At 33.9% G+C, this 24,089-nt stretch overlaps 1 protein-coding gene and 1 long non-coding RNA gene across 15 annotated transcripts in view; one reads left to right on the top strand and one right to left on the bottom strand.

Moving 5' to 3' along the window:
- LOC6504364 (plasma membrane calcium-transporting ATPase 1) overlaps positions 1–24,089 on the bottom strand; it is a 177,961-nt gene that overhangs the window by 54,623 nt on the left and 99,249 nt on the right. For 3 of the 11 annotated variants that reach the window (XM_014903951.3, XM_014903948.3, XM_032455765.1), the window contains one exon: positions 7,040–7,617. The exons of 6 other annotated variants lie outside the window; for them this stretch is intronic. In XM_014903951.3, the coding sequence (XP_014759437.1) occupies positions 7,186–7,617 (432 nt within the window). In that variant the 3' untranslated portion in view covers positions 7,040–7,185. Of the gene's footprint in view, positions 1–7,039; positions 7,618–13,330; positions 14,213–24,089 lie in introns of those variants that run through there. 2 more of the 11 variants (XM_032455772.2, XM_032455771.1) reach the window with 2 other exon arrangements.
- LOC116656341 lies at positions 1,185–9,376 on the top strand. 4 transcript variants are annotated; one of them, XR_006507881.1, is made up of 5 exons: positions 1,185–1,331; positions 1,400–1,558; positions 2,152–2,819; positions 9,007–9,141; positions 9,210–9,376. It is a non-coding gene; the product is annotated as an uncharacterized LOC116656341 (long non-coding RNA). The 4 variants fall into 4 exon arrangements; XR_006507880.1 differs by lacking the exon at positions 1,400–1,558 and having other exon boundaries at positions 1,195–1,331; positions 2,152–2,624; positions 2,707–2,819; XR_006507879.1 differs by lacking the exon at positions 1,400–1,558 and having other exon boundaries at positions 1,196–1,331; positions 2,152–2,635; positions 2,707–2,819.

Below are 24,089 nucleotides of genomic sequence, written 5' to 3' on the forward strand. Positions count from 1 at the left end.
CTTTGTGATTTTTTTGTAGCGCATGCACTTTTGGACTTTTGGTCGAGCTTCTGCGCAAGCTAGTTTATGCACTTTTATATTCGGCATTGATTGGATAGGCCGCTGCATTTGTTTTGGTGTTAAATGGACCCATAATAAATAATAGAATCGAATAAAAATTGGATTTGTTTAGTTCGGACGCTATCAAAAAGCTGATAGCGTTACAGGTACGATATTCGTCCGATATTCATCCGTATCTCTAGCAGTCGAGCACAAATTCTTTTTGCACCAAATGGATGATTCGACGGCATACCTAAATAGCGCACTAAGTTAATAGGTGTATATGAAGCAGCCTGATGTATGCGTGAGTGATCTCCGCCCCAACAAAGTCTGAAGACTCAACTTAAACAGAGCGGCAGGGAGTGGGACACGAGGCTGATAAAAAATATTTGTATATACACAGATTCAGATCCAAAATACGCGTTGATTGGTACTTCAACCATCCCGATGGGACATTTCGTTCAAAAGTTATTCAGGAAACACGAATTTTAAAGAATTTCCCAAATGAAGATGTTTGTAAAATTTTTCTGCGAAAAATGTCCCGTCTGCGTTTGTCTTATTTTGTTTTCTACAATTCTGAAAAAATTTGAGTATGTTCGTTATTACAATTCGAACGTTTTTTCTACAATTTTTTTAAATTACTTAAAAAAAAAAATATTAAAAAAAAATTTTAAAACGCATAACTTTACAACATATGAAGCTAACATGCATGAACATGCGATATTTCATTAAAAAAGTGTTCACTTTTTTTTCACTTTCACTTTTTTCTAGAGAAAATGTAGACATTTTAATCTTAAGGAAAAAGAAATACACTGAAAAAAAAACTTCAAAAACCGTTAAAATTTTTTTTCAAAATTGGCCCTTACGATCCAAATTATATTAAATGTGGAGATGGCCTTTGAGTCTGTAAAAAGTCGCTTACTAAAGATATAGTTCGCTAAGTAGAGCGACCCATGGTACTGGCTGTGAAGCTAAGTTGCATATTCATGGCATTTCAGAAACATATTCGGTTGCAGATTGGCTTTTTGTAGTTTGCGAACATAAAACACGAACCGATAAATAGAAAAAATGAATTAATCATTTAATTTAAATAAAAAGTTCTTTGTTAAGAACTGACCACTGGCCGCGACCGCAAACAGCTTAGGCAATACACTGCCTGGCGGCGACCGCACTCCAAAAAAAAAATCCCAAACAATTTACAGCTGTTAAATAATATTTATCGATTACAAATTTTAAGCAATCGAAATTTTTTCTCCATAGTCAAGCAGTAACACTCGGAAAACGAAAACTCGGTAATTTAATTTGAAAACGAAAACGAATTCTTAAAAACGAAATAATTTTATTTCCATATGAAAAAAAGTAAATTTTTTGATTTTCAAAAATCCCTTTCCTGGACCCACCCCAAAGCGATTAGCTAAGATAAGAAGTAAAAAGGATATGTTTTGATTTTTATGTGAACAAACACATATGTTATGGACGACTTTTTATATTTTTTGTGAGAATTTAACTATCAAATCAAGTAAGCATCTTTAAAAAATACCAAGGCAGTGTCATTTCCGAGAAGTGAACGGTATGGCAGCTATAGGAAATAGTCGGCCGATTTATAAGAAATTTGGTAGATCGTATTAGTTTGCCCAAATTAAGAGTCCCAAATTTATAGAGTTCCAATCTTCTAGCTTAAAAAAAAAGTTATGTCAATTCCGATCATTCAGTTTCATAAGGATCAGCGAACTGCATCATATCCACCTTGGCTCCGCCTAAAGTTATCTTTTCTTGTTATTTTCTTTAATATTTAGATCAGATGCGACCCTGGCAATCTGACAATGTAGGGGTTTTGAATTAGGATTATAGCCGCTTATTATTTGTTGGATTAGCTGCAACTTAGAATCATTTTTCTAAAACACACTCTGGAACCGTCGCATGTGGCTGCTTCAATAAAGTTACGGCGAAAATATACAAGATGTATCAAGCATCCCCTTTTGCGCTGCCGTTGAGGTCGGAATTATTATGGAAAAATCGTTATATTTTCAATATCAATATTTTTTAACTTGGTAGAAAATAGAACTATGGAAAAGTTCAAAAAATAAGCTTGAAACATTTTCATCTTTTCAGACCCAATGGTGGAATCAGACACCAGCTGGAGAGTCGTTCAGCGCCAACTTTATCAATGCCTAGCATTAGGACGCATCTCCTATTCGGTGCACGAATACTTACCAATCATTCTATAATCATAGCTACCATAAGCTTATAAAAGAAGGCTTAACATGCCTGACGCATTTAATGTACTTGGAGTACTAAGCAGCATAAAATATCTGCGACTTACTGTAGAATACTATAGAATTAACTACACAAAAAAAAAATAAAAAAAAAATACAACTTTGGTCAAACCTAAATTCACTAAAATTACATCTCGAAAAAAAAGTTTGAAGCAAGAAATGAAGCAATCTCAAAATCTATGTCATCCATGACATCTATGTCATAATAGTGTCACCATAGTAAGGTGTTATCAGGACTCGAATCCCATTCTTTCAGTTAAGAAGGGAAGGATCTTCACGGATTTAGTGCTTGCAAAGTAGCACAAAAGGGTACATGCGAAGTATATCCGACTTATGCCACCAAAAAATGTAAATTCAAACCTCATAATATGTGTCGCTTGGTGTTTTATAGATGTAATTTTGTTTGGTTATATGGAAAACATGCCGCTATTGTAATGGGAGATACCTGTAAAGTCGTGGGTGCTGAAGACGCCATTAAAGACTGAACGAACACTAACGTCAAAGGTGAGAAGGACAAGAAATATATTTCAAAAAAAAAATTGGGTTTGCATACTGTTTTATGTTTTGTTGTTTATTCAACTCAATGAAAGCGGAATGAGCCGAATGAAAACTCTAAACAGTTCTAGCAATAGTTCTAACAAGATAGAAAGGCTATAGTGGATTTTCTCGACTATATGATACCCGGGACTCATCTTTTCCACCCAAACTTTATTTATGCTTTCAAAGTATAGATTCTTTTCAATGGTCCAACTTAGCTGAATTTGGTTTTTAAGCATTGTAATAGTTCGGCATCAAAACTTTTTCAAAATCTTTTTTATACTACAGAATGCCACAGAAATATGTCATTCTTGAAGGCGGTAGGGAAAGTGGCAAAAATTTGAAATAAACTTAACCTGCCCTTCGTTCACAGGAGAACTACTTTAAGTACAGCCCAGATTAGGCAGCTTCTTTTCAACGATATTCTACGCTAAGATTTTAAGTAAATTATGATTGATTGAATACAGAGAAATGGAAAGTCAAGGAAAAGTGTTACGCCAACCACCCAGAGGCGATTGGCGACCTAAAGCACGAGGTTGAAGTCGCCATCACGGCCATTAAGGGGTCATACCATCGAAAATGAATTAAAAAATTGGGTCGACCGAATGGGCTACTGTAAAGCCAGCCGAGGTAGCCATATGAACAATGTGGTGTTTTATACATAGACCGCAATGTTGAGGCTATCCAATAAAAAAAAATTTTTTTTTAATATATACTCGTTGTTTTTATAGAGATTTTTAAACGCAAATCTTCCACCCTGTAGCACCAGATTGCCAGTAAAACGGTTGGATTAGGTTAGGTTAGACGGTTGGTGGTTCCCTGCAATTGGGGCAACCACACTTAGACCGTATTTGGTCCCTTGTAATACCATGGGCCGGATCTAGTTCCCCTTATTCGCAGAAAGGACTTATGGTCTAGCTGTTTCCCCACCCTGAGGCTTTGATAAATTTTTCTATCCAGTTTTGATCTGTTTCTGACATCGTCGAGATGTTGCTAAGCTGAACCAGATGTTACTGAGCTTACTGTTACTGCACCTATCACCTAGGTGTTGTTGTCTGAGTGACTGCAGGGCTGGGCAGTGGCATAGAAGATGTGGCTGTGGCAGTGAAAAAGTGGTTGCCAAATTTTATTGAAAATACGATCCGCCTATCCCAATGTCTAGAACTAAAATGCCATTTGAGTTTAAACAAGAAAGGAAAACTAGCTTCGGGCGGAGCCCATTCAAGAGGAATCCATTCAAACTCCCATCCTTTAAATTAGAATCCATAGAAAGTCCCATCCTTCTAACTTCAAAAACAACGAAGTCATGGCATTTCCGTTCAATCAGTTATATGGCAGCTATAGGATATAGTCGACCGATCCCGGCCGTTCCGACTTATATACTGCCTGCAAAGGAAAGAAGGGTGTGTGTAAAGTTTAAACTCGATAGCTTTAAAACTGAGAGACTACTTCGCGTAGAAACAGACAGAAGGACGGACATGCTCATATCGACTCAGGAGGTTATCCTGATCAACAATATATATACTTTATAGGGTCAGAGATGTCTCCTTCACTGCGTTGCACACTTTTGACCAAAATCATAATACCCTCTGCAAGGGTATACAAATTAAAATATCCTGTGCGTTTATAATTTGCGATGTCTATCAACAAGATAAACACCTTGCGTTTGTGGTGTAAATTTGGAGGAATCCTGTTTTTGACATGGCTAACTTTTTGTTGCTTTATTCAGAGTCGATACCCCCAGGCGTTTTATATTCATGCGCAAAATAAAAAATATATACACACCTGGCCAAAATAATAAGTACACAGATATAGTGTTTATTTGTTTCGATATAACTCGATTTTTATGCAATGCACACCCGCCATTTTTTTTATGTTGATAAGTTACAATATTACACAATTTCTAAAACAAGAATGAAATATGGGAACCTCGTGGATTCAATACTAAGCTTAATTTTCTGCTGGGTGGGCGATTTTGGTCTGGTCAAAATAATAAGTACACCTGTGTATTTGATAAATTTTAAAGGATTAAAGCTAGATTCGAGTTAAGATATGTTGGTTTTTATTATTTCCTAGCATATTTAAGTATATCCCAGGAAAAAAAAATTCTATAGTTGGGCAAAAAAAAGAGTTGTACAACAGAAAAAAGAAAAATTGCTTTAATTCTGCAAAAGGAAGGATAAAATCTTCGGGAAATCGCTAAAAGACTTGGGCAGTCATTATGTTTGGTCCAGAATGCCCTAAAATTCAACATTCAATTCGAAACTCGAGGTCGGAAGAAGAAATCCTGTCAAACGACCGACACCCGAATCCTAAGTTTTTACTGCTCATCCATTGCTGCTCATATTGACCATGAAATATCGTCTAGATCAGTTCGTCGAAGACTTACTAATGCTGGCTTACAAGGACACATAGCCAGAAAAGTTACTCTCCTTCGAGGGAATAAATTAAAGATGAGGAAACAGTTAGCCCAAAATCATTTGGCATGATCTGGAACAGAGGGTTCCAAAAAGTGGAATAATGTCCTATGGAGCGGCGAAACAAAAATAAATCTATTTGGTAACGACTCCAGAAAGAATGTACGACTTGTTTCGTCGACCCAAAGGCATAGAATTCGACGCCCGGTACTCGAAATAGACCGTTAAACACGGAAGCGGAAACATTATGATTTGGGACTGTTTTTCTTGGCATGGAGTCGTCCCGATTTACGGATTACCGATACTATGACCCAATTTGGATATAAAATTATATTGTCTGACATAATGCTGAGGAAGACCTACCCTTGAGATGGGTCTTTCTACAGGACAACGACCCAAAACACACATCAAAGCTGGTCAAGGCTTAGTTCACCGAAAACAAGGTGGACATTATGAAGTGGCCAAGTCAAACTGCAGACTTAAACCCAATAGATAACCTATGGGGAGAGCTTAATCGTCGGATTGGCACAAACACATTTCAAAATATAGAAGAATTGCAGCAAAGACAAGGTACGAGAGTTGTTTGGAGACGTGCCGTAAATTAAATGCCCCGCATGCCGAAACGGATAACAAAAGTTATAAAAAATATGGGGGCATATACTGGGTATTAGCATAAGATTACTATAAAAAGAAAAAAATTGAGAAAATGTTTTTTATTTGTAAGTTAGAGGCTTTGAAGAATTGCTGTACTTATTTTTTTGACCAACCCTTTTTTATGTTTTTTATGTTTAATCGACCATAAATTCTACAAATTTCGTGAAATATTCTTATGTTAAGTATTTTTATAATCAACACTATGCCAGAAAACTAAAAGAAATTAGAATTGGTTCGTTACGGTTATCAAAAAAGATTTACGTGACATAGAAGAAATCTTATGAGCGTGTACTTATTATTTTGGCCAGCAGTGTATATATATCCTATCCGTATTAGAGCATTTGAATAAGTTGAAACTAACTCGCAGTTATTTAAGTATATTTTGTTGAAAGAAATTTTTTAATTTGTACGTAGCGAAGCACATACATAAAAGAACTTTACATTTCTAAATAGAATTTTCTTGCATTTACGCTCCAAACTTTGTTATTCACACCAAAAAAAAAAATATTTATAAATTATTATTTTTTACCATTTATCCAAGAAAGTTGTAACTTATAGTTTTAACTAATAGGAAATAGTAATAATTCCAATAATCCCCCAATAATAACAATTTTTTAAAGCAGATTTTTAATTATCTGTGTAGCTGTGTAAATTCATAAAAAAAAATACAAGAAACAATAATATTTCATTCAATCATTTACGTAATTAATTTAATGCGTTTAATTCTATATATAATTATTTTTTTTTTTGCCTTGCCTGAACACATACATATTTTTTTAATTTAATTTTTATTTAGTAATTAGTCACTTTAATAAAATAAACATATTATAAAATACACTTTTGCATTCAGATTAGTAATGAACAATTAAATTTTGGAAAATTATAAGAGAACAACATAAATTGCATGCTTAACATACATTTTTGTATTCTTTTTACAAAATATATTCTCAATCATCATAATACATAATCAATGAAATTCGTGGAAGCTGGTTAAGGCTATGGAAAATAAAGTAAATAAATTCAAAATGCATTTTGCATATATAATTATATTTTTATAAGACTTTAGTAATAAAGCGTAGTAATAAACTTAAAAACTGTATTGACAAAAAGACTTGATTAAAATTAATAAAAAGTACTGATGCTGGTTTATTTATACAGTTAAGTAAAAGGCCAGGGTGCTTAAAATATGGTTTAAATATACAAGCTCTATTCGTTAGCTATAATAGCTGTTATATTTTATTATTTACAGCTGTTTAAACTTATTAAATTCTAGTCTCATGCTGTTCATCTAAATGTGATTCATCAAATTTATTATGCATTTTATGTTTTAGAATGTCCGCAACATCAGATAATCTTGGGTTTAATGCAGAGGTAGGGCAACTTAAATTTCTGGATATTGATGTGACTTGGGTTACAATTCCATTGTGCAAAGACCGCGGTTGTTGTAAATCGTCATCAATATAAGATATGTCCAGCGGAAGCATAGAAACTGACCCACTAGTTTGACCCTGCGGGTGGTGTTGCTGCTGGGTGTTGTGATTGGGGCTCAATATCTTTGAATTTTGTACTGAATGGCCACTTGCTAATCGACCTTGCAATTCCGTTCTAGCACTACGTAAGCTATGCAAGCTGTGCATGGAACGTCGTTCGTTTAGATCTTCCAATGTCGAGCGAAAAGCACGAATCACACGCAACTGAAACAAATAAAATTAGACAAAAACAAAAAGAAAAACGAACATAAACATAAATAAAATATAAATAACAATCAATTCAATTAATTCATACAGTAAAGTTATACAATAATATATAAATTCGTTACTATCGCACAATTAAGCTGTTAAGTGATAATAACTCAATAAAAATTGTATAAGGACAAAAAATTAAAGCCGTGCATAAATAAATAGTTAACAAATCATGCTCGAGCAATCTGTAGTCAGATTTGGAAAGATACGGCTCTTTTTTAAAATAAAAAATCTAAAGAAATTATATAATACATATATATCATATTTTTTAAAGTTATGAAATCTTCATAGTTAAGTATAAGTTAATAATAAATGGGAAGTACAAGTCAAGCGGGACCAACAAATTAAATTAAAAATCTATTAAGGGGTTATATACAGTCAGGATTTTCAAAAAATCGATTTTTTTTTTTTTTGCATTTTCTTAAAGAATATATATTTCTCTGTTGTGAAAAAAATTTTTATGAAGATTCGAGAAATATTTCCCAAGTTACAGACAAAACTAGAAAAAATTTTTAACTCAATGTAAACTGTTTGTGAAACTTTAAAATCGTTTTTCTCAAAACTATGTTTCTCAAATCGGTGAACACGATTTCTCGAAAACCACTGAACCGATTTAGCTCTAATTTTCACACAAAATTAATAACTACTTTTTGCTGTCTTTAATCGAAGATCTTTGAAATAAACTTAAAATTATAATTTAAATCAACATTTGAAGTCGATTTTTTTTCCATAAAAATGAACTTTTTTTTTTGGAAGCTGCCATTTTGTCAAAAAGTGATATTTTTTTAATTCCTTCGATTAAGGACTACATTTTTTAATATACTAAAAGCATCTTTTTGAATTTTTGATTTCCGATGATTCTGCAAATAGTTATGTTCACCGCGAGACACTTTTTTTTCGAAGACCATTGGGAGATAAGCTGCAGAGGCCAAAGGAAATAATATTTTTACAGATATAATATATTTTTTTAAACTTTAAAATATGTAAAATAATATAGAAAAAATTCAACTTTAATAAATAAATATTTCCTTGAAAAAAAAAAATACCCAAAAACTGCATTTTTTTGACCGCCTGACTGTATATAACCCCTTAATTATTATTAAAGATTATTAAATAATCTATAAATTAAAATCATTACTTTTCTAATCAACTCTCGGCTTCTTCAGGGTTTTTTTTATAAATCAATTTTTTATAAGGACAACAATTGTCGCATTTCTTACCTATATGATATTCGGTACACTTCTTATTCACTCTATTACCTTTTTTGTATAAATGTTATTAGAATGTTAACAAATTTTTAAAATTTACTTAATTTTTTTTTTGTTTTGAAAAAATTTTCAGAACTTCCTCTATAAAAGAGTGCCATTTTTGGGAGCGGATATGGGAGTGACAAAATTTTGAACAAAAAATGGATTTTCGTGAGATTTATTTCATTTCGTTAAACCCAATCAGACTTTTCGCGCTAGCTGGTATCTGGTAAATCTGGTAGCTGGTATCTTGGTACATATATTATTTAAAAATTTTATCTACTTATTATACTATAGTAAAATATAGGTTCAGGCAAAGGTTATACAGACAATAGATGAGAAAAATCACAAAAACAAAAGTGGCAGGTCCCACGAACGGACAAGTTTGAGATATTTTTATCACGCGATTCTCGCGCGACGATTCAGCATAGCTGAATCAAAAATGTCAAAATTATTTATATAAATTCTCATATGGACAAAATAAATACAAAAATAAGATATATATACATATAATTAGATATGTATCTTTACATCCGAAACTTGTTACCTATTTGAGTTTCACGGCATATTGCCAGGTACGACCCAGGTAGTGGACCCAGCTTTAAAATTAAAGCTTATGACCGCGGGAGCCACTGCAGAATGCCAGGCCGATGTGAAAAAGTGATAATTCTATTTTTAATCTTTGGATTTACATCTTTAATATCTTAATATTGATGTAAGCATTACAGTGTACGAGCAAAGAAATCAGCATTATCGTCTACTATCTTTACTCCTTAACTCCATGAGTCAGGATCAGCGAAGTGGTAGAGAGCACTGGGTTGGAGTCCGGTGGACCCGGTTCAAATTCGACTAGGTGCCTGTTTTTATTTTTAGTCATGTTTGTAAATTTTCTTTATTTTTTTTTATGCTGCATTAATCAATGAAGTCGACACCAATATATATCAATTTTTATTATTTTAAATTATTATTTTAAAATATCGTTTGTCTATTTATTGTTTAATGCAGCTATATTTGTATTTTGTTTATTTTAAAAAGATACAAAAAAGTCTCATCCGGCTAGGATTTGAACCAGTAATAAAAATTATTTAACGAGCATTTTCGACCAACACCTCATTCGGCAATAGCTAAAATCGTCAGAAATTCAAATTCGAAAGATACAAAATTTTTATGCAAAACAAGAAAGAGGCCGGAGCCAAAGTTGATATACCCTTGGAGATAGGTAGCAGCTTATATTATTATACATATATCGGATCGTATATAGTTGGCCGATCCTTATGAAAATTTTACTATCAAATTAATTTTCTAATAAAAATTTTCTAAAAAAAAGCGCCTTTTTAAAAAAAAGGGGGGTTTTGCCATTTCCGATCGTTCAAGTAAATGGCAGCTATAGGATATAGTCGGCCGATCCTTAAGATTTTTTAGATTGGATTAGTTGAACAAAATTTTTTATTTTAAAAATCACAAAATAATCATTATTTTCTTAGCGAAAAAATAAAATTAAAAAATAATCATTATTTGCGATTTTTATTTTCGCTCAAAAATATGAATTGATCATGATTCCGGGCAAAGTAATAACCTTTTTAGACATATGAGTGCCTTTCTCTATAGACCAAGTATATACATAGATCCAAATTAACACGATGATTTTTCTGCGATCATTCCTCCACACCATTAAAAATTAGAAAAACCAGAAAATCAAGAAATCTTTTTAATATATTTTCAATGTTGAAGAATGTATCAACGTTGGTCTCGGCGACGATGGGACAAGACGACGTTGTGAGCTGGCTTTAGGGTCATAATCAAGCTATTTATTTCCTCCCAATATTTCTTCATTAATTAAGTTGAGGATTTGAGGTGTCTATCGATAAAGTTCTCAAATGTTAAAAGTTTTCTCAACATTTGGAATTTGGACGTGTAGAGACGTGTATTTGGATCGAGTACTGTTTGCGGGAGAGATTCATTAAAAAGGGATTCATTATTTTAAAAATCACAAATAATGATTCTTTTTGATTTCATTATTCCGCTTAGAAAATAATAATTATTTTGTGATTTCTAAGATAAACCCTATAATGATTAGTAGACCTCGGAATTTGCATGTTTTCTTATTTTTTATCCATTTGATGCCAAATTTTGTATTTAGACATTACATTTTTCAAATATTAGAATTTTAAATACATATTAAAAATATGCTAAATATATTCAATAAATATGCACAAATTATTAAAAAAATATGCAAAAAAAAGAAAGGAAAGCTAACTTCGGGCTGAGCCGAAGCTTCAATACCCTTGCAGTTAAGTCGCAGTCCGTTAAGTGGCGCCACCCATCTTATATTATTAGATATATAGCGGATCGCATATAGTCGGCCGATCCTCATGAAATTTGGCAAATCAAATTCTTTTGTCCAAAATAGAATCTGTACCAAATCCGATGTTTCTAACTTAAAAAACACCAAAGTTATGCCAATTCCGATCGTTCTATGACAGCTATAGGATATAGTCGGCCGATCCTTATAAAATTTTGTACACAAGATATTTTGGTCAAATATAACATGTGTGAAAGTCCCAACCCTCTAACTTAAAAAACACCAAAGTTATGGCATTTCCGATCAATCAGTTATATGGCAGCTATAGGATATAGTCGACCGATCCTGGCCGTTCCGACTTATATACTGCCTGCAAAGGAAAGAAGGGTGTGTGCAAAGTTTCAACTCGATAGCTATAAAACTGAGAGACTAGTTTGCGTAGAAACAGACAGACGGACAGACGGACATGCTCATATCGACTCAGGAGGTGATCCTGATCAAGAATATATATACTTTATAGGGTCGGAGATGTCTCCTTCACTGCGTTGCACACTTTTGACCAAAATTATAATACCCTCTGCAAGGGTATAATAACTATTAATAATAATCAATCAAATTTTAATCTATTACGTCTCCACGAATGGCTTTTATTAAATATTTTTCTTTTCTTATCTTTTTTTTTATATCCTTTGCATGTATTTAGCATATTTTTCATATATTTTGCTTATTCTGCATATATTTTGCATATTTTTTGCATATGCATTTTATGCAAATATGCACAAAAAAAAAATATGCCGATCGTTTCTAACTACCTATTCATTGAAATGAATTTTGGTGTTTTCAGAATTCAAATAACTTAAACCGTTAAAAATATGCAAATATGCAAATTCCGAGGTCTGATGATTACGGTTCCCGGTATATATTCTTTCTATGGTCTGAGATGTATCCTTCACTGCTTTTGCACACTTTTGAACAAAATTTTTATTTAGCTCTGTTAATTAGCTCTCTGGGTTAAAATTTAAACATAATATTAATCAATTAAAATAAAATAAAAAATGTGTATGGGTCTTGAGCTCGATCTGTTCATTTCACAAAAAAAGCCGTAAAACTATACAATTCTTTATCCTTACACAAAATGAACTAATTGCATAAGCGTTTTTACATAGGAAGATTTCAACTTGAGTTGAGTTTAATTTTTGAGTAAAAAAAAATAAAAAATTATCATTAATTTCTGAGTGCGAAAAGTATGTATCTACAATAAATTTTTTCCCCCGCAGAGGAGGTGAAAGTAGCTGTAGGACGAGGGACGAAAACGAGGAGAGGCGGTGGGCGGGGCAACAGGTTTTGAGTTACATTTTCATAGCACTCTTTTTAGCTGCTAGGCTTTTTTGATATTTTTGTATGGGAGACAAAAAAATGTATGTAAAAGTCAACTTGGTCAAAGAAAATTTAAAGAAAACAAGAAAGGAAAGCTAACTTTGGGCGTAGCCGAAGTTTATATACCCTTGCAATTAAGTAGCAGCATAGTCAGACTATAGGATATAGTAAATGCATTCTCCAAAATGGAATCTGTTTTAAGTCTTTCTAACTTAAAAAAAGATATGCTAATTTCGATCGTTTTATGACAGTTATAGCATATAGTCGGGCGATCCTTATGAAATTTTGATCGTTTTATGACAGTTATAGCATATAGTCGGGCGATCCTTATGAAATTTTGAAGATAAGATATTTGGGCCATTATATTTGTTTGGAAAGTTCCAACCATCTTACTTAAAAAACACCAAAGTTATTGCATTTTCGATCAATCAGTTATATAGAAGCTATAGGATATAGTTGCAAACAAAAGAAGCAAGTTCATGTGTGCAAAATTTCAACTCGATAGCTCTAAAACTAAGAGACTAATTTGCGTAGAAACGAACAGACAGACGCTCAGACGGACATGTTTATATCGACTCCGGAGGTAATCCTGATCAAGAATATATATACTTTATAGGGTCGGAGATGTCTCCTTCACTGCGTTGCACACTTTTGACCAAATCATAATACCCTCTGCAAAGGTATAAATATTCCATAAAAAGTTTCCATTCCAAGAAAAAATATGGTTTCAAATTATTATGTCTCTATCTTTCATGGTTTTTATTTTGTATTACAATATAATAGGATTTACATATATTCATTAGCATAAAATATGGCTCTATAAGCCAAAAATAAATATAATTATTTTTTGTTACCCGCGATCAATTTAGTTTTTACGGATCAAAAAATAATAAAACTTTTTTAAAGAAATGCGCAAATATGTTTTGAAATATAATATTTATTTAAGTGCAGGAATTAAACTTGGTTTAGTCAAGTACAAAATAATGAAAAGGGTTTATCATTACGTACGTACGTATGTCGTACATTACGTATTAAATGATAGTATAGTATACATTATATAAAAACATACATTTTGTTGTTGTTGTTGGCGTTTTTTGTTTGAGTAGTTCAAAATTATGATAACTATTGATGTTTATGTTGACACATTTTGCCGAATGAATTTAGTAATTTAACAGTTATGTCCGTTATAAAAGTTAAAGATTAATTTATTTCATTATATAATTATTTTACTAGAAATTAATAGGTCGTCTGTATGGGTTCTAAATGTTTCTTGGAGAATTTTATTCTTTTGAAAAATGATTGTTTATTTCTTTATTATTATTTTATTTCAAAATACGAATATTGTCATAGACTGTTCAAAATGGTAGCTCGCCTTTTTTTACCTTCTATAATATATAATATATTGTTATAAAAAGCAGAAACTTAATAAAATACTTTGAACACATAACCGATTAATGCGATTTTTTTTTTAATTCTATAAAAATTGCTAAACATATTTAATTTCATTCAAAAAAAATTAAAAATTTGAAATGAAACAGCTTTGTTATTTCATAATATTTATTTATATTTAATTTTATTACAATTTTAATTACACTGGGGTCTCCCGTATTTGATCCGCTGGCTTCAAATAATAAAAATTAATAAATTACTTTTCATACAAACAATGCAATTAGCGACCCAATATTGTAAATTGTTCTGTATAGTTCTCTAATAATTTTGAAATTAAAAATGTATATACTATTCTATTTATGTGTGTGATTTTTTTTTTAGAGCTATCACAATAAGAAAAATAATAAACAAAATTTGGTATAAACGGTGTACGAATGCAAATATATTTACTGAGTTTAAAATGTGTAAGATTTTCTTCTATTCCTAAGAGCCTTTAAAAAAAAACCTTTTTTAAACCTCAACATCAAAACAGCCTAACCGCATTTTCCTAAAAAAATTATTTTACATTTAAATTTGGAATTACTACTTATTTATTTAGGGCTTATATAAAAAACATTTTCAGTTCTCATACTTATCGTAGATTAAACACAAAGGATATTTCCGCATTATATATTGTCGTTGTGGCCCACGTTAGTAGAAAAAATAAATGCTTTTTGAGAATTGGGGATCTAGGGGTTACATTCTGAAGAGTTTAAATCATCTGGTTTCATTGAATTTAAAATTCAAATTATTACTACTAGCTGGTGGATTAAAATAACATGCAAAAACATATAAATTTAAGTCGAGTATGTGCCTAATCAAAATTCATTTTACTTGAACTAAGTGTTATAACTTTTATCAAAGGTGTGCAGTGGCGTCTCCGCATCTATAAAGTATATATAATCTTAATCAGTACGTCTGTTTAATACTACTACTCCTCCATTTCTATTGCATATGTCCTACATGTCCGCCATATGTATAACTTATTAATCAGAAATGTCAAACCTTTCATGATTTAGTCAATAAAAGCTACATATAAATGTATAAATAATTTTGTCTTTGTCTTTGTAACAAAAATTCGTATTTTTTGTCGTATTCGTATTTAAATCTTAAAGCTCTATATCTTATAGACTCTTAGATCCACGGGTTCAAACAGACAGACGGATAGACGGACATGGCGACATCGACCGCTTTTCATGTTGATCAAGAATATATGTATATACTTTATGGGGTCGGAGATGATTCCTTCTCCCAGTTAAATACATTTACACGAATACAATACTTGTATTCTACGAGAAGCTTGAATTTAAGCCGGACAAGCCAATTCTTTAATTCAAGAAGCATAATAAATCCATAAGAAACCACAGAGGTGGCATCGCGTTGCATAAAAATTATATTTCTCATCTTGGGCCAAAATTTAGAATATCTTAAAAAATAAAAAAAAATCTGTTACTTAAAAAACATATATAGGAAGTCTATTTCTGCTGGATTCAGTTTCACGGGTACTAGGTACCCCCTGTATCTTAATTTGCCTCGCTATTATAACTCCCGAAATCCCCTATTGAGCTTCTCTACTATATTATCACTGTGGACGGCAGTCCACGAGGTGACGACCTGCATGCCTTAGCGTGCGCGAGGAGACTCTATATACAGCCGAAGAATTAAAAATTTTCTGTAGGCATCCAATCTGAATGAATTATATACCAATCAAAAGGTATTGTTTTAATTAGATAATTTTTGTCAAGTTATTTGGTTTGGGAGAAATAAGGGTGAAACGAAAAAAAAATTTTGAATCACTAAGGTGGGGCTGGTGGACACATTTGAGTCCCCATATAGAATATTTTTATATATTCGCATTCTACTCCTAAATACGCATCGATTTGTACCTCGACCGATTCTACATTTCTTTCAGAAGTTATTCAAAAAAATCTATTTTTACAGCTTTTTCCAAATGAAGGCAGTTTGCCTGGTTGTCTGTTTGCACTGTTTTTTTCTTAACAATCCTGAAAAAAATTGGTGATGTTTGTTACCATCATATGAGCAACTATTGTTCTACAACTTTGGGAAATACCTTAAGCTTACGTTAAAAAATTAAAAAAAAACGTTGTTAATTAAAAAATTTATAACTTTATAATCATAAATAACTTTAAGTCTACTTTCTTTAAGACCAAACGTCTTAATAGTTTACAAAAAAAAAACACCCCTAAAATAATTTTTTTTTAAAAAACAAAATTATTTTTTAAAATTTGCTCATTTGATCTTGTTTTTATTGCACGTGGAGATAGCTCTTTAGATGACGCAACTTTTGATATATCGCTTATATTTGGCAAATTCGTTAACTCAAGATATAGTCCTATAAGTGCAACTACCAATTCTGTGCGGCTTGCTGTTACGTGCACATATGAACATACATACATATGTACATATGGATATGTATATTTGAACGGGAATATTTTTTTTTATCGTATGCATGTCTGTACATATGTGTGCAATAAACTTGAAAATATGGAGTAAATTTACTTTTACTTTATTTGTCTATCGGTCGACTATTTCCTATTAAGGGGGCAGGATGGTTTGAGACTTCAAAAAATTTTTTTTTCAGAAATTTTTTATATAATAGAATATTATCTTAGGAATATCCTGTGAAAGTTTCATGTCGATCGGACTAAAACTTGCTGAGATACCGATTTTCTAGTTTCTTTCTCTCCATATACTTTCAATTGCTTTTAAAACTTTAGACGCGTTTTTCTCAAAACAACTTTTTCAAGTCGGTGCGTAACGTAACTCAAAAAGTAATGCTCGGATCTAACTAAAATTTTGCACACATCTTTAACACAATAAATACTTGCGGATGAACGAACGCTTTTTTTTTTTAATTTTTTTGTACCATTTTTACGGGCAATAATGGGCGGATTTTTATGTAAAAGTGGTACTTCCGACTTTACAACGGCGCCAAAAATTCAAAATCGCATATTTTTCAAAATGGTTTCGTTCATCCGCACAAGAAACTAATATTTTAAGTAAATCAATTCAATTTTTTTATTTCCGATAACAATGTAAGGACAGACTTTACGCACCGCAAGAGACCAATTTTTGGAAGCGACTCCGGCCGACTGCCCGTCACGGGATAAATTATAATTATTTATTAAAAATAAAAATTCCTAGATACTCTCCAAATATAGCCATAAATTGTGTAAAAAAATTGAATTGATATATTTACTCAAACATAAAAAAAAAAATCGCAAAAATTTGCTATTTTTCAGCCTCTGAAACCATCCTGCCCCCTTAAGGAAAGTTAATCTAATTTATCCAAGGTTTATCAGTAAAGTGAAGTGAAGCTTAATTACAATTAGTAGTATTATATACTATACGGAATATCTTATTTACAATAGCTTAAATATTAATATTAAATATTATATTTATACAAATCAACAGTTATATTTGGTCAAAATATCATATCAAAATTCATAAGGATCGGTCGACTACATCTGTTGTCTTACCTCACGCGGCAAGTTGCCTTTAAACGGCTCCCCACACGCGTAGTTCCAAAAGAAAGGGTAATACTTTAAGGGACTATGACCGTGGCGAACGGGCGTTTTATTCTGAAATTGCTTACATTAGCCTCGCAATTCAGAATCTTAATCTAAATCTTACCGCAGTGTGCCCTTCTACAATTCACAAGACAATGAAAGGCAGTAGGCCCGTACTTCAAAGGGCCAAGAATCGGATAACTTAAAAAATACTACATTTTCCTACCAATACTGATTCTACCTAACGATTACAATATTTGACCATCGAAAACATCCTATAGCTGTCGTAGAACGATCGGAATCGACCGGAATAAACTTTGGTTTTTTTTAAGTTAAGAAGAAGGGACTTAGTACAGATTGCATTTTGGGCAATCTTATCCGAAAAAATTTAATTAGGATCGGCCGACTATATCCTGTAGCTCTTATATAACTGAACAATCGGAATTGGCTAAACTATGTTGTTTTTAAAGCTTTCTATGGATTCCGACAATATAATGCGAATTTTCAAAAGGATCGGCCCCCAATACCTGCCGGTAGGATCGGCATCCAATACATGCCATATACAAACTGAACGATCGAAAATGGCACAACCTTGATTTATTTGATGGTGAAATTCTCATAAGGATCGGACAACTATATACGACCCGATATATATAATAATAATATAAGCTAATGCTTAATTGCAAGGGTACATTGGTTTGATTGGTTTGGGAAAAATTATGGTGACAGTAAAAAAAAATTTGAATCACTAAATGGGGGCTGGTGGAGACATTTTAGTCCCTAGATAGAATATTTTTTTTTCTTGTACTCCTAAAGATGTGTAGATTGGTACCTCAACTGACCTCTGTTTGTCTGCAACATTTATTCTACAACTTTTTAAAATACCTTAAGCTTACGTTAAAAAATTAAACTTTGTTAATAAAAAAATGCATAACTTCATAATCAATGAAGATATCAAATCGTGTCTTAGACCGTTGAAAAGGTTTTTTAAAAATATTTTTCACTTTTTTTAAGACCAAACGTCTTAATAGTAGACAAAACAAGAGAGGAAAGCTAACTTCGGGCGGAGCCGAAGTTTATATACCCTTGCAGTTGAGTCGCAGTCCGCTAGGTGGCGCCACGCATCTTATGGGGTCGGAGATGTCTCCTTCACTGCGTTGCACACTTTTGACCAAAATTATAATACCCTCTGCAAGGGTATAAAAATACACTGAATAGAAAGGTCTTTTTTCAAAAAAACATTTTTTTTTCAAAATTGATCAAATGAGATCTTATTTATATTGCACGTGGAGACATCCCTTTGAGGTGATGCAACTTTTAATATATCACTTATATCCGGAAAAATTCCTTACCTCAAGACCTATTCCTATAAGTGAAGCTTGGTGGTTGTGCAAGTATGTATGAAATATACTTGAAAATATGAAGTTATTCTTTTAAATTTATTTGATTTAATAAAATCGAAAGTTTGGGGGATGAATTTGTAGAGGATTTATATATATTTATACCCTTGCAGAGGGTATTATAATTTTGGTCAAAAATGTGCAACGCAGTGAAGGAGACATCTCCGACCCTATAAAGTATATATATTCTTGATCAGGATCACCTCCTAAATCGATATGAGCATGTCCGTCTGTCCGTCTGTCTGTTTCTACGCAAACTAGTCTCTCAGTTTTAAAGCTATCGAGTTGAAACTTTGCACACACCCTTCTTTCCTTTGCAGGCAGTATATAAGTCGGAACGGCCGGGATCGGTCGACTATATCCTATAGCTGCCATATAACTGATTGATCGGAAATGCCATAACTTCGTTGTTTTTTAAGATAGAGGGTCGGGACTTTCCACACATGTTATATTTGATCAACATATCTTATGTACAAAATTTCATAAGGATCGGCCGACTATATCCTATAGCTGTCATAGAACGATCGGAATTGGCATAACTTTGGTGTTTTTTAAGTTAGAAAGATGGGACTTGGTACAGATTCTATTTTGGACAAAATAATCTGATTTGCCAAATTTCATAAGGATCGGCCGACTATATACGATCTTCTATATATCTTATAATATAAGATGCGTGGCGCCACCTAGCGGACTGCGACTGAACTGCAAGGGTATATCAACTTCGACTCCGCCCGAAGTTAGCTTTCCTTTCTTGTTTTATTCTATTCTATATTGAATTGCAGAATTTTCGAATGCTTGGATTTTTTAGATAGAGCTATTCGATTCGGCACTTCCCTTCTCCGGCAGACTCCCATAATTCCCAAGCAAATCCAGTTTGTGTCAAAATTTTCCCCGTTCACCCTCAAAATTAAAATCTTACCAATTCCTTTTTATACCCTTGCAGAGGGTATTATAATTTTGGTCAAAAGTGTGCAACGCAGTGAAGGAGACATCTCCGACCCTATAAAGTATATATATTCTTGATCAGGATCACCTCCTGAGTTGATATGAGCATGTCCGTCTGTCCGTCTGTCGGTTTCTACGCAAACTAGTCTCTCAGTTTTGGAGCTATCGAGTTGAAACTTTGCACACACCCTTCTTTCCTTTGCAGGTAGTATATAAGTCGGAACGGCCGGGATCGGTCGACTATATCCTATAGCTGCCATATAACTGATTGATCGGAAATGCCATAACTTTGGTGTTTTTTAAGTTAGAGGGTTGGGACTTTCCACACATGTTATATTTGACCAAAATATCTTATGTACATAATTTCATAAGTATCGGCCGACTATATCCTATAGCTGTCATAGAACGACCGGAATTGGCAAAACTTTGGTGTTTTTTAAGTTAGAAAGATGGGACTTGGTACAGATTACTCTTTGGGCAAAATAATTCAATATGCCAAATTTCATAAGGATCGGCTGACTATATACGATCCGCTATATATTTAATAATATAAGATGCGTGGCGCCACCTAGCGGACTGCGACTGAACTACAAGGGTATATCAACTTCGGCTCCGCCCGAAGTTAGCTTCGGGTAACAAAATTCAGCCAAATCGGAAATATTATTTAGTATTAGTTTTTAAATACAAAATGTTATATTCAATCGTACCAAAAAGTTTTAGAAAAGTATAGTTACAATCGACTTGAATACGAGTCGATTGGTAACTGAACTATCCCATTCTGACATTCTGGTCAAAACTAAAAAAAAAATTGTCCTCGTTTTTATACCTTTGCAGAGGTTATTATAATTTTGTTCAAAAGTGTGCAGTAAAGAACCCTTTAAACTATGTATATTTTTGATCAGGATCACCTCCTAACCCGATATTAACATGTTCGTATATCAGTCGGTCTGCCTATTTGTTTCTGACCAAACTAGTCTCTCAGTTTTAAAGCTATAGAATTTAAACTTTGCACACATCCTTCTGTATTTTGCACGCAGTGTATAGGTCGACTGCGTCAAGATTGGTTGACTAAATCCTATACCAGCCATATAAGTGAACGATCCAAAATGCCACAACTCTCGCAGAGAGGAGCGACTGAAAAACCAAAAACGTTCAATGAGATTATGAGCATTAGAGTAAAATGCTGTCTGGGGCCTACTAGCGCCTGTCGTAAGAAATTTTTGCGCCCATTTTCGTTGTATGAAATGAGTACTCTATTATTATAGCTGATACTGATCGGTACTGCTATCAGTTAAAGTGTCAACAGTGGGCAATCCAAGAAGGATCCAACTACAAAACACATCACCCAATGTCACCCTCAGACGCCAAGGAATATTCCTCCACTGGTTGAGCTTCGCGGATTTTTTATAAGAAAAAATTCAAATTAGGCCTTCTATCTTCAAAAACCACAGAATAGTAAAATTTTCGATCGTTCAGTTATACGGCAATTATTGGATATAGTCGGCCGATCTTTGTGAAATTTGGTCGATCTGATCAGTTCGATCGGGCCAAAATATATCCCATAATACCAACCCTATTAACAAAAAAAATTATATGACTTTTAAATTATATGACAGCTATTGGATATAGTCGCCCGGTCCTTATGACAGATGAAATTAAGCCGTTTTTAATTGGAATCAATTTCTTTGGCAGAATTGTTTAATTATTTCAATTATTTAAAAAAGGACACATAATATATAGAAAGAGGAATTACTTTAAAGTACCCCTCCTCTGGTCAGGTGATTCACACAGTTAGCTTAAATGTAAGGATAAACACCAAATCTCTTTTTTTTTTCCTCCATAGATTTTGACATTAAAGAAAGTGGAATAATTAAAAACCTTTCCAAAGAGTTTTCCTTTAATCTATCGCTGGAGACTTCGATCTTTCCTCTTAAGTGAAACTGAGGCTGCAATGAAATGCCTCTATTTCTAAGTATTTTTTTTTAATTCCAAAAGCAATTCCAAATATTTTTTTAATAACTTATCACATTTGCAACACCTACTTAGTACAATAATCTCCGTGCCATGAAACGCCGCTCCACCACTACCAACTTGGGATGGGTTCCGGAATGGCTTACAAAAAGACTTAATTTACACTGACTTCAGTAAAGCATTTGACTCTGTTAACCATTCGCTTCTTATAAACAAACTCAGTCTTTTGGGATTTCCAACTAATCTTCTTAGTTGGAAAAACCAAACGTGTCTTCTTTAAATGTGTTTAGTCCGCGCCAAATCTGGGGTGCTCCAAAGAAACCATCATGGACCCTTACTTTTTACACTGTTTATTAACGACTTGCCTCTTTGCCTTAACTGATTCATTTGTACTTATGTACGCTGATGGCGTTAATCTTTGTCTTCAGTATAAATTCACTCACTCCCAATGTAGACTTCAATTGCAAAATTGGTGTTAAGCAAATAACCTAAAGCTGAAGTCAAAAGAATTTAATGACCCGTACATAACTAAAACATTATATACATCATTAGTCCGTCCGATTCTTGAGTATGGATCGTGTGTCTGGGATCCTCAATACGGCGTACACCGAGATCACATAGAATCTGTCAAAAAAACTTCCTGACTTTCGCTCTTAGGGGACTTTATTGGGACGCAAATCTTCACCTCCCCTCTTATCATAGTAGACTTTTCGGTGCTCGGTGCGTGCAAAATAACTCTCGATAAAATTCGAAAATAATTCGATAGCTTTAAAACTGAGAGACTAGTTTGAACAGGAACAAATAGGCAGACAGGCTGATATACGGACATGTAAGTATAGGCTTAGTAAAGCCAATACCTATGTTTGTAAAAAAAATAAGAAAGGAAAGCTAACTTCGGGCGGAGCCGAAGCTGATATACCCTTGCAGTTAACGTTGTTCCATTTCCGATCGTTCAGATATATGGCGTCTATAGGATATAGTCGGCCGATCCTTATAAATTTTGTACATAAGATATTTTGGCCAAATATAATATGTGTGAAAAGTTTCAACCCTCCATCTAAAAAAACACCAAAGTTATGGCATTCCGATTAATCAGTTAAATGGCAGCTATAGGATATAGTCGACCGATCGCGGCCGTTCCGACTTATATTCTGCCTGCAAACAAAAAAAGGATGTGTGCAAAGTTTCAACTCGATAGCTCTAAAACTGAGAGACCAGTTTGCGTAAAAACAGACGGACATGCTTATATCGACTCAGGAGGTGATCCTGATCAAGAATATGTATACTGGAATACGACGTGGAATTGACGCATCGGAACCTGAGCTGCGTTGATTCGATTGGATGCCACCTACTATTCCGGATTCTACCCGTGACGTTGTACGGGGAGAATACGCAGGTCGACATCTATGCATTGCTGGATGAAGGATCGTCTGTCGACGCTCATCGACGACAAACTCATCCGCAGCCTGAACCTGAAAGGCGAGAGTCGCTAACTGAACGTGCAATGGTTTGGTGGGAAATCTACCAAAGAGCACCCGAAAGTGGTCAGCCTGCAGATCAGTGCAGCGGGCAAGCCAAAGCGCCATGGGCTGAAGAACGTGTAAGAAGTAGCCAATTTGAACCTTCCGATGCAGAGCCTGCGTCGGGATGATGTACAGGCAGTGAAGGCGAATGCGCGCCTGCCAGTGAAGCCGTACAACAATGCGACACCGAGGATCCTAATTGGACTGGATCATGCGCATCTTGGAATACCCCTCAGAACAAGAAGCTATGGATCTGGAGGACCATTTGCAGCAGCCACCGCACTTGGATGGATGGTGTATGGACCGGTGAGCAGAAAGGTCAGCTCACCGCTTCAGAGTTCGTGCCTCCTAGCCGTGCACCAGGATAATCTTCTGGAGAAGATTATTTCGAGATCGAGAATTTTGGAGTAAAGCCGGCACGAGAAGCCGGCATGAGAATCCTGGAGGAGACGACTAAGCGAGTAGGTCGACGATATGAAACCGGGCTGCTATGGAGAGACGACAAGGTGAGACTGCCGGAGAGCTACAATATGGCGCTCAAGAGACTCGTTAACATCGAAAGAAAAATGAGGCGCGACGTGGACTTCGCGCGGGCCTATAAGGGATTAATGGATGATTACGTCAAGAAGAGGTATGCGCGACGACTGGAGCCCCAGGAAGTCCAGAGGTTCCAGGAAGGCAAGTTATGGTACCTGCCGCAT

The sequence above is a fragment of the Drosophila ananassae genome, assembly GCF_017639315.1.
Source record: "Drosophila ananassae strain 14024-0371.13 chromosome 4 unlocalized genomic scaffold, ASM1763931v2 tig00000061, whole genome shotgun sequence".
Classification (NCBI taxonomy): domain Eukaryota; kingdom Metazoa; phylum Arthropoda; class Insecta; order Diptera; family Drosophilidae; genus Drosophila; species Drosophila ananassae.